At 42.0% G+C, this 11638-nt stretch overlaps 1 protein-coding gene across 3 annotated transcripts in view; it reads right to left on the bottom strand.

The window, feature by feature from the left end:
- The window catches only part of rasgrf2a (Ras protein-specific guanine nucleotide-releasing factor 2a), a 30791-nt gene extending 28771 nt beyond the window's left edge, over nt 1-2020 (bottom strand). For all 3 annotated transcript variants that reach the window (XM_069700688.1, XM_069700678.1, XM_069700697.1), the window contains exon 1: nt 1673-2020. In XM_069700688.1, the coding sequence (XP_069556789.1) occupies nt 1673-1951 (279 nt within the window). In that variant the 5' untranslated portion in view covers nt 1952-2020. The remainder of the gene's footprint in view (nt 1-1672) is intronic.
- Between the last annotated feature and the right edge of the window lie 9618 nt (nt 2021-11638).

An 11638-nucleotide genomic window follows, 5' to 3' on the forward strand; every position in this document is an offset into this window, starting at 1 on the left:
CAAGTGAGGAAATAAAATGTTCACAGTTTTCTTGATCCAGTTGAAATTCATTTACATTTTTTAAGTACTTAAAAGATCCAGTCACGTCTAAAGTTGATGTCATACAATACAAGAGAGCCGCTCGAAACAAAACGGAAAGGTCATCGTTGAAGTTGTATTCATTGATTCACAACGTCAACTTGAAGCCATGTTTTGATCCGCTCCCGTTTGCCCTGTTAAAAAGTTTCTGCGTTGTGCACCAATACCAACTTCCTGTATCCGTTTCAAGTTAAAAGCGCTTTCGGTAAACAGGAAAAACGTCTCATCTTGACGTGGCTGTTAATGTGAAACATTTGCACAAACGTGTCGTGACTGAAATTGGACGATCACATTTAGATGAGAAATCCACAACAACCGATGAAATTAGCGTGATTTATATCGGTGACTTTGTTAAAGTTATAAAAAATAAAAAAAAAAAAAAAAAAAAATCTCGGCTACACTGCTTGTAAATTTGGCACCAACAACGGTTTACGCAACCTTAGAAATGAGTCACAACTTAACGTTACAGGTGCGCTCCGGTGCCGGTGAAAAATAAATACGACTTTCATGACGCGACCGTGCTACGGAGAAGGTTTGATAAGTTTAGACAAACAAACAAAAAAGATTTTTTTTTTTTTTTTAGGTTTAAGTTACAGCCAAAAGACACGTGTGGATCCAAACGGTCGCCTCTATTTATTCTCCATTTTCCAAACCCAACATAAAGGGCTTAGTGGACGCACCGCTTTGCAACACTTTCACACTACCGTCTCATTTCCAGAGTCGCCTTCACCTAAAAAAAAAAAAAAAGGATGTTCTGAAGTTCAGCTCAGCTTCCTCCTCTCACTTCTTACCGTTTCAGTCCAACAATCTGCAGCGCAACATAAATGTGCAAATAGTCTTCTTGGAACCTCCCGCCCTCGCTGATTGCAATGATTTTACAAATTCGTTAGAATTGTTATCATCTGTATAAAAACATCAACCGAATTATTCACATTTACGGAGCTATAGAGATGAAGAATAAGGCACCAAAACAAACCACTTTAAATGTGAATAGACCGTATTATAGTTTTGTTTCTTCTATTGTTTTACTGTATTTATGTGGCTAAACACTGAAAGAATATTTATTAACTGCTCTGTAATACTTACATCTTTAATGTCATGTAACATTTAATTATTTTGTAGTATTTTGAGGGATCGTGAAGGTTTTGTTTTATTATAAGCAAGCTAGCAATTTTTTTTTTTTTAAATTTTGGATTCATGGTTGGTTTACAGTTTTTATTAATTGGGTGCAAAAAGTAAACAATAAGTCAGACTAATGGTTCAGTTTGTTGAAAATAAGGATATTGTGCATGCGGGGGTAATGGTAGTATAAAGGGGCTAAAGAAAGACAAAAGTAAAAGCATGTAATGTGGGGAAAAAATGGCTTTTTTTTTTTTTAGCTTCTCAAATATGAGAATTTGTGCTTTTCTGTCTCTTCCTGATGGTAAACTGAATATTTTTTTGGCACAAATGTAAATAATAGTTGATTGTTATTCAGTGAAAACCTTATTATTTCTCAGATTTAAAAAGCAGCCTGCATCCTTGAGCTACAATCTGGCTAAACTTCCCTCCGCTGCCCCTCAGCCAGCTCAGTACACTTACAAGCGGGACGCACCTGCTGTTTCTCCATGGGCTCCTTGCTGATGGAGGACACCTTGGGTGCCGGTGCCCTCTCGCACGTGCATCCCTCCAGCAGGTATATCCCGGAGGGCCTCGCGCTCTGGTCGTTCTCGAAGTAGAAGAGCACGTTCTGGTACAGGGCGAAGTACTTCTCGGCCCAGCGACTGTTTTCCGGGGTTTTCTTGCTCAGGAAGCCGCGCCTGGCGCCCTCTTTACGCGCGACCGCGGACAGGTACAGCGCGTGGCCCTCATTGTACCGCACGCTCTTCTGCATTTTCTGCTCACGCGGAGGAAATTTGTCTTTACGTTAACTTCAAACAGTGACCCGAGGCATCACATCGCATCGCGCTCCCCCCCACCCCGCCCCCCTCCGCGGCGTTATTTTTTTTATCGGATGGATACCAAAGAGAAAGCGGTTAATGTCTCCGTCTGCAGGAAAAGGTAATCCAGGCTTACCGTGGTATAAAAAGTTGGAGCGTCCGCGGCGCAGCGCACATCACTCTCACCGGCTCGCCAGATTGGGGCTTTGCTGCGGGCTCTCCTGACAGGGCTTGAACCGCTGAAAGCTGCAAACACTTCACGGTGTTTCCATGCTGCAAAGTTTGGCGAGAAGTTACCGGACGAGCGTTTTTTTTTTTCTTTTTTTTTTTCTACCCGCGCGGTGAGAGAGATGAGAAAGAAAAAAAAAAAAAAAAAGAGAAGAATAAAAATGGATGGAAAACGACGGAGCGCTTCGTACCGCCTGCAACGCAAAAACAAAAATAGACTCAGGGAACAGACGGTGAAAACAGAATCACGACGGAGATCAGCGGTAATCGGCTTTGACACCAACTTAAAGAGACAGGTCGCCGTAGCCCCACCGCACGCGCCGTTGTCTGCCCAATGCGCGAGGCGCGACGCAGCGCGGCGAGATGCACGACCTCTGGAAACGCCCCCCCCCCCCCCCCCCCCCCCCAACTTTGCACAAGTGAGCATTAATCGGGGCGACTAGCACAAGTTGCTTTCCTAAAATTTAAAAAAAATATATATATATATTGATTTTTACATTATTCATTTTAAATATTTATTTTTCAGAGACTGAAAGTAAACACAGGAATTATTCTCTTTGAACGGCCGTTTTGCTAACTGCGCGGAGGGAACTTCAGCGGAAGTTCTCCAGGTTGAAATAAACCGGAATTATCCTTTCAAACTTGACGTAAAGTGGATTTATTGATCAGATTGGCATTAATGAGGGACTAAGTACAGACTTTATATAAAAGTGGACGAAGTCTCCGGGTCTGAAAAGTGAAGCTAAGTGCTTTAAAGTGCAGTACCACTGGTTTCAAAAAAGTCTCCATAGACTCCCATTAAACTTCCCATGTAATATACAGTCAATAAATTAGCCATCACGGTGTCGACTTTCGCAAAAGTCCCTCCTTTTATTTGTTTTTCTGTCGGTCCATCTGAAAATAATGAATAAATAAAACATTTTCCAGTGTATCGACGACCACATCATGTACAGAACATCGTCTGTTCACAAGTGAAAGGCAAAGTATGTGGCAGCTTAGATAAAAACACACACACACACACATAAATATATAAATTATGCAAACACACACATACACACACAGTCTACTAAACCACTACAACATCTGTTTGTGCTTTCAGGCTGGATGGGAGTTTCAAAACAAACACCCATCTTCTGATGCACATCACCACATTAGAAAAATAGGAACTTCTGCTTTTGTCCACCTCACGTGTGTGTGTGTGTGTGTGTGTGTGTGTGTGTGTGTGTGTGTGTGTGTGTGTGTGTGTGTGTGTGTGTGTGTGTGTGTGTGTGTGTGTGTGTGTGTGTGTGATAAACACACAGAACAGCACTATAATTTACGTTTGTCTCACAGTCGGGATTATTGATTGTTAATTAACAAACATTTAGCCCTCAAGGAAAATTTGATTTGCGTGATAAATTAATTAATTATTAGTGGAAAATAACACACAAACATACCAGTGAAGTTTATTGGGGGACTGTGCACTGACACACGGCTGTATCTATTATTAAAACCGAACCCGACGCCGTTTTTCGACCGTGGCGGCGGCTTTCTACGCTTTATTTCTTTTGCATCGGATTTCTTTCTTTCTTTTTATTTTTTATTTTATTGTACTCTATTAATCCCCGAGGGGAAATTATTTTGCTACAGCAGCATCCCGAGGGGGAGCTGCTGCAACAGGCTGCCACGACCGCGGCGCCAACCAACCTGAGGTGCATGTTTTTGGGTGTTTTGGGATTTAGCGGAGTTGCAGCTGAGAATCTAATTAATGACGGATTATTTTCAGATGGACCGCCAGAAAACTAACGTTTTGACTTTTTATTTAATGAGAGAAGTTGAAGTTTGGAGCCAGTCCCTACTGGCCATCGGTGGTATTGCAATTTGTAGACACTTTAGCGTCGGCCTCATTTTTCAGGACCCGGAACCCATACGTCCACTTTTACATACAATTTATCTCTTCAACTCTAAAAAAAAAAAAAAAAAAAAACGCATGCTGGGGAGTCTACTAATATGGTAGAGTTGTTCCAAAATAAAAAAAAATAGCTGACATCAATAAATTCCCGTTTGATTTTTTTTTTTTCTTCCCGTGTTTAAGGAAATACTGAAGGAAGAGCATTAAACCCTGAGTGACCTCCCGCCCTGCAGGCCTCAGGGTCATAAATACGCGTCACCGTTACACTTCGTAGACATCACGTAACAGATGAGCACGCGTACCGCCTTCGCTCTCGCACTACCGCGCATCTAATCTGCGAGGCAGCTTAGTATCGGTTCACTGTGATGAAGTCTAACCCCGCTCCACTCTCGCCCGATACCGTGATAACGTGACATATAAAGGCACATCGCCAATTAACCCGGCGTGCGTGGTTTCGGCTGGTGGGACTCGGCAATCACGTTCCAAGTCAAAATATTTCAAAACACCGCAATGTCATGATAAAAAAATAAATAAATAAAAAAACTGGCTTTAAAAACGACAAAACAGGAGCTAAACGAGGTTCAATGCACCAAAGTACGGGTTTTTAACACCAAATTACATAGCATTTAGTTTTTTTTTCTATATTTTAACTCTATTCTATTTTATTCATGTTTAATTTATATCTGTTTTTATGTGAAACACATCAGGTAAGTGTCTTGCTGTAAAGAACTTAGAGCGTCATTTCTTGAAAGAAAGCTGCTAAATAAATAAAGCTTATTATTATTATTATTATTACTATAATTATTTATATTACTACTTGGAAAGGTTTTTAAAATAGACACACAGGCAAATTATAAACAAGATTATTTTACACCTCTACGTATGTATAAAAGCGAACAGCGGAGATCTATCCTTCCTGTGACTTCACGAGTTCGCTTGCTTTGAGATGACGCCGCCCTGCTGGCAAAAACATGAACTACAATCAGTTTTTTTTGTTGTTGTTGTTGTTTTTTTTAATTATCATATCATATCGGGCTGAATATAAAGTTGCCGAAGGTAAAAAAAAAAAAAAAATCAAACAAACCCCAGTCATATTGTTCGATAGTTCATTTCCACTTTAACTATATCTTCGTCCACCACCTGCTGCAGGGACAGCGGAGCACTTTCTCCAAAAAACTCCTCCAGCTCCGCTGTCACAAGGACAGATACAGGAGATCATTCCTGCCCACTGCAATAAGACTGTATAATAACTCACCTCTGGCAAAATCCATCGCACAACAATAACACTGTTGTCTGTGTTTCTTGGTTGTTTGTATATAATATATATAGATATATACTGTACTGTATATACTGTGCATTTTATATTTAATATTTTTTTACTGTTATTTTATTGCTTTTTATTATTTTATTTTATTATTATTTTATTGCTTTCCTGTATGCTGCTGTAGGGGGGAAAAAAATTTCCCCTTGGGGATGAATAAAGTAACTACCTAACCTAACCTAACCTAGAAGGTGAGAATTTGAGAAAAATGTGATCACTGGATTGAAACAGCGTTGGCATGCAGCGAACATAATCCAGGCTTTTGTAGGTAAACATGCTACTATAAAGTCTTGGCGAGCCAGCCCATTAACTGCAGAGCTAGATTAACCTCATCCCGTCGCGTCTTATCAGCTCCAGAGCATTAAAGGCCACATCTGACCGCGCCGAGTCCACGGGGGGACGAATGCCGACGAATGAGGAAAGAAAAAAAGAAAAAAAAGTCTCTCTGCAGCTTAATATCATGAGTGGAGCTGCTCGGGGAGCAGCGCGGAGAGAGAGAGAGAGACAGACAGAAACAATCCCTCCGAGGTTAAAGGAGAGGGCAAGGACGCGCTCACACGTTGCATCACAGCCGGCCGTCGGACGCACGCTGCTCAGTTTGGACGAGGTTTTTCCAGGTCGGAAGGGCGGCGCGCCTCCGTCCGACAGTTTGTAGGTTCAAAATGGAGTGCAATCGTGCCGCCAACTGTCATAGACGCACCCCGGCAACGCCCGCTTCAGCCGTTCGCTCTCCCGCCCGTAGCGCTCCGAGGAGATGCGTCTTAACCGCGGGCCCATTTCTACTTCCGCTAGAATCGCGACGTGGAGTAAAGTCGCACGCGTCGAACCACAAAACAGCGGTCGACTCGCTGAAACGTTAAACTTGTTCGTCTGAAAAGTCTTTTCAACACCAGCCTTAAATAACGTACTTCATTTCGCAGCACCCGGCACTTTCCCGCTCATCCCAAGCCGTATTTATTTTACTTCATTTTATACTTTGTTTTTTTTTTTTTTTTTTTTTTTGTATATATAGTTTGCGTGTGTTCGTGCATATTTTGATTTATTCACTGCTCTTATTTTTTTCAAAAATAATTCTTTTTTTTAAATCTATCTTAGATCAGATACAGATCATTCCTGCCCACTGCAATAAGACTGTACAATAACTCACCTCTGGCAAAATCCGTCACACAACAATAACACCGTTGTCTGTTGTCTGTTTTTCTTGGTTGTTTAAATATAAAAAATTTTTTTTTTAAACTTTGCACTATTGTTTAGTTAGTTTTAATTGAATTATTCTATTTTATTTTATTCTATTTTATTGTATATACTGTGCATTTTTATATTTAATATTTTTTACTGCTATTTTATTTCTTTCCTGTATCTATAAATGCTGCTGTAGCGAAAGAATTTCCCCTTGGGGATTAATAAAGTAAGTAACTATCTATCTATCTATCTATCTATCTATCTATCTATCTATCTATCTATCTATCTGTCTGTCTGTCTGTCTGTCTGTCTGTCTGTCTGTCTGTCTGTCTGTCTGTCTGTCTGTCTATCTATCTATCTATCTGTCATCCATTTCTGCTAATTGTGCGTCATTGTATCCTCAAATTTGTTTAGTAAGCACTCGTAGACGTTGACAGATTCCCTTTGTGGTAATGTTGCATCTCTTTGGTCATTTAACATCTTTGTGGTCATCTTTCGTTACTTTGCATGTTATTTTGCTGACTTTGCATTTCTGCAGTCACTTTTTTGGTTACTGCGTGTGTCATTTAACATCTTTGTGGTCATTTTGTCTTATCGATTGTTTTACGTGTCTTTTTGATCATTTTAAATGTATTGTGTTAATTTTGTGTATGTTTTTGATCGTTTTGTGTGTATTTTTGGAGATTTCACATCTTTTGTGGTTGTTGTGAATGTTTTCCTTCTATTTCGGTCACTTTGCATTTCCTGTGGTCATTTTATGTGTCTGTTCGGTGCTCTTTCATACCGTGTTTCTTTTTTGGTAGTTTTACATTTCTTTTTGGTCATTTTGCATCTTTTTATGGTTATTTTGTGTGTCTTTCTAGTCATTTTGTGTTGTTGTTGTTGTTTTTTGTTGTTGTTTTTTTTTTTTTTTTGGGGGGGGGGGGGGTCGCGTGTTATTTGATTATTTGAGTATTTTCGTGGTCCTGTGCCTCTGTGGTCGGTTTATATCTCCGTGGTGGGTTTGGGTCTCCTTGTGGCCTCCTTTTGTCCACAAAACCAAAACAATGAGCTGAAAGACGTTTAAAAACCTGTTACACTGCTGAGGGGAACTGAAGATACTACATGCAAAATGGGGAAAAGTACGAAAATGAATGAGACGAGAACAAAAATACACTATTTAAATGAATAAAACCTCAAAAGGAGGGGCTCGAACAAAACAGGACGAGGGTTTAACGAAAGAAAAACTTTCATCAGAAAATGATATAAACAGCAGAAGTTCTATTTTTAAGTTGTCGCTGTAGAAACCCGTCTTATTTGATGCCGAGGCAGCGGCAGGGCGTGGTGGGTGGTGGGTGGTCTTGGGTGGGGCCACGAGGGGCTTTAATACCAACACTCTCATCCGTGGATATAGCCAGCAAAAGGATTATGGAGGATTACTATTACTGCACGTCTAGCACTAATGTCCGCTACTCATTAATATTACTCATCATGATCTGCATTGTTTACGATACGAGACTATAACTGTCGTTCTGTGCTGCTGGAGATCACAGCTCTATTTTTAATTCCTTAATGCACAGCTGCTTCTGCATCTGCTGCACGTGCGGTGAACTGATGCAGAGTTGTATTTTGGTCGAGGCCAATGGAAAGTATTCGTTTTGTGATATAGCTGGATGATTTTGTACACAACAAGATTTCTGTGGTCAAAGGTCAAGGTCGCTGTAACCTCACGTTTCTTCAAATTCGGCACAAATGTTCACGTTGACTCGAGAATGAACCGATACCATTTTGCTGGTTAAAAGGTCAAAGGTCAAGGTCACGGTGACCTCGCCTCTCTACCATTCTCTTGAATGCCATATCTCAGGAACGCTTTGAGAAAGTGTCTTCAAATTTGGCACAAACATTCACTCGGACTGGAAGATAAAGTGATTCGATTTTGGGGGTCAAAGGTTAAGGTCAATATCAATTCACAGTAAGCAATGCTCGTGAGCGCGATATCCGGTGAACCCCTGGAAGGAGTGTTTTCAAATTTGGCACAAATGTTCACTTGGCCCCAACGACAAAGTGATTAGACTTTTAAACAGAAATATATATCTCTGTCAAAGACTTGCAGGGCCTTAAAACCATCTATAGACTGGACATCCCTAGAAATGTGTCTTTTTTTTAATGCTTTTTCCGTGGAGGTCTTTGCATGCGTTCTTTGCCGACTCTCTGCCTCTAATCCCCCCCCCCCCCTGATGGACAAATAAACATTCCGAATTGGAGAAGTTGAAGGGTTTGATGCCGAATGGTGTTAACATGTGAAAAAAAAAAAAAAAAAACACAACACGCGTTTAAACGCTCTCCGCGAGCTCGTTTCTCTTCCAAAGCACAATGCCAGCGTTACACCTACAGTTCAGTGCACTGCATGGAAGTTATGTATGAAAAATCTCCAAATAATAATACAAAATGTAAAAAAAAACAACCTCCAAAGTGTGTTCTTTCCCTGAGAGGGCAATCAAGCAGGTGCCTGGTTAGTCATGATGGCTAAACATACAGTGCCGTGGGTGTCTCCTGCTTCCAGCTGAGAGTACTTGTTCACAGTGGAGATTTCCATCAGAACAGAGAGAGCAGGTAACAGCTGCGTGTTTTTGCTGCTGTACGGGACTCAAACACGGTGCAGGGTCAAAAAAACAAGGCAGCAGTTTTACGCTTGTTTGAACCACAGATGATCCTCACATACCGTATGAACTATTAACTGTTTTTTTTCCTTTTTTCAAAATGTTACACAGCGAGCCTTGAATACGACACAAAATATAAACCTTGACAAGACGCTGACAACCATTCTTTTCTGACTCCACTTCTCTCCGAGACCTTGAGGCTTTCACGCTTTCAGAAACAGGCCAGCACCGAGACCATTCGTCCAGTCCTCTACGCGTGATGTACAAATCTGCGACCGCAACCGCTGTACGAAGCGCAAAAAGCTCCCGAAGAGGAAACGGTCAACGGAGACCCTCAAAATGCTTCTGAAAGTCTACGGCGATGAAGCAAAGAGTTTCATTTGAGAGTGCGATGCTGCTATTTGTCTTTATAACTGTTAATAATCCAAACGACCATCAGCTATCCAGAGGATTACATACGGATTTACACTGACACCTTGTGGCGGAGTTATGAGTTGCACCGTGAAGTCCCTGTGTTTCTATGGCTACAGCAGAGTGATGAAAAGAACTCCACCATGGTCTGGACAATTACTGTAACAGCTGGCTTAGTAATAGTCTGGGCAGAAGTATATAAGAGTATTGTCCAAAAAAAAAAAAAAAAAAAAGCTGCAGCACGGCACTTTGTTAGTGCAGCTTAAAAGGATCATTCTGCTGTATTTCAGCCTGCTGCGATTCCCATTAATGCGTCTCCTGTGTCTCTGTGGGTGAAACTTCTCCACCTTTGCTGTGGAGATTTGGGGAAACGAAAACCTCGTGTGTTTAGGTGGAAAAAGCACAAGCTCCATGCAGGAGTTTAAAAAAAATATTTTTGATTTTCTTTTTTTCTTTTACATGAATCATTTTAAACGTTTGTTTTCAGTTGGACTGAAAGGAAACACAGAAATTAGCCACCTCCCAATGTGCATTAGAGACAACGATATTCATGCGCACACGGCGGTTTGTTTGCGTGGATGGCATCTCCACCGTGCTGTGGCAGCACTGAAGGGAAAAAAAAAAAAAAAGAAAATCGCTTTGGTTTGTTTATTTATTTTGTTTGCAAAATGATGTCCTGCTGTGGGGAAAATTAGCACGTAGGGAGGTTAGCCCTGGTATTAAGATGACAAAAAAAAACAAAAAAACAAGCAGCCTTATTAAAAGGATCCAAATCTTCATCATGTGTTGAATGTCGGTTGCTTGCTGCGAGGTGGTCTGCCAAAAGTACCAGGATGTCCAAAGACATCCACGCTACTGCGGCTGTTCTGACCCACGATCCTCTGGGGCGGAAGATGCGTCACATCAAGAGCGGGTGGCGCTGATGCTCGGCCCGGTTGCAATTCCCCCCCCCCCCCCCCAAAAAAAAAAGGAAGAAGCGGCTTCTTTTTTTTTTTTTTTTCCATTTACTTCAAATGTCACGCTACAGATCATGACGGATTTAATCAAGAGGGTCAAAGTTCAAGGAGCGTTTCCAATGACGCGACAGTACGTACTTTGTAATTGCCGGTTGCAGTAAAGCAAACGCAGCCGCTATCAGACCGATGCGTGAATATCCGGCTCTGCCTGCAGTCTTTGGAGGATTGTCTCCGGTCGTCGCAACCTGCCGGGCGTCGACGTCGACGACTTGGAGCAGCCTTTAACCAAACCGCCTTTGAGCCAACATATACCGTTTGTTGCGCGCCCGTGGTGTCGCAACTACTTCAACATCGACGCCCTCAGTTACCCCGCTCCCCCGCTGGTCGCTGATTGGTCCGGCCTTGAGAGGGGCCGAGCGAACCCCTTCGCGCCAACAGGGTTTTCAGACCGCGTCATCGCCTCGTACGCCGAAGCCGAGCGCGCTGGTCGGGCGGAGGCGGGCGACAACCGGGCAGCGGGTCCGGTCTGACCCAAAAGAGCCACATTCACGGTAAATGCTGCAGGTTGAAATAAACCAGAATTCCCCTTTAATAAGGACTCTTCTCGTGTTAAAATACACACAAACTGCAGCCGCTGCTTCTCCTTGTTCTCATCGGTTTTTTTGTCAGTACAATAATTAAGGTAAAAGCACAGGTGCGTACACACTCCCACACACACACACACACACACACACACACACACACACACACACACACACACACACACACACACACACACACACACACACACACACACACACACACACAGAACAGTTCCTCCAGCACAATTACAACATGTGCCGTCACTCGGCCTCCTTGATGGTTGTCATGGAGATGTCATTGATAAGGTGGACAAAATAATTCTCCTTTCTGCGCGGAACTAAAAAAAAGAAAAAAAAAAAAAAAGTCCTGCGCGTTCGGCTTCACGGCTTGACGGGCCGCCGCTGCTGAATCAGACCTCCTTTAAACGGAAA

This window comes from Brachyistius frenatus, unplaced genomic scaffold (genome assembly GCF_029030835.1).
Source record: "Brachyistius frenatus isolate BFR_SWC_R1_liver_20210118 unplaced genomic scaffold, ASM2903083v1 Contig_3, whole genome shotgun sequence".
Lineage (NCBI taxonomy): Eukaryota > Metazoa > Chordata > Actinopteri > Embiotocidae > Brachyistius > Brachyistius frenatus.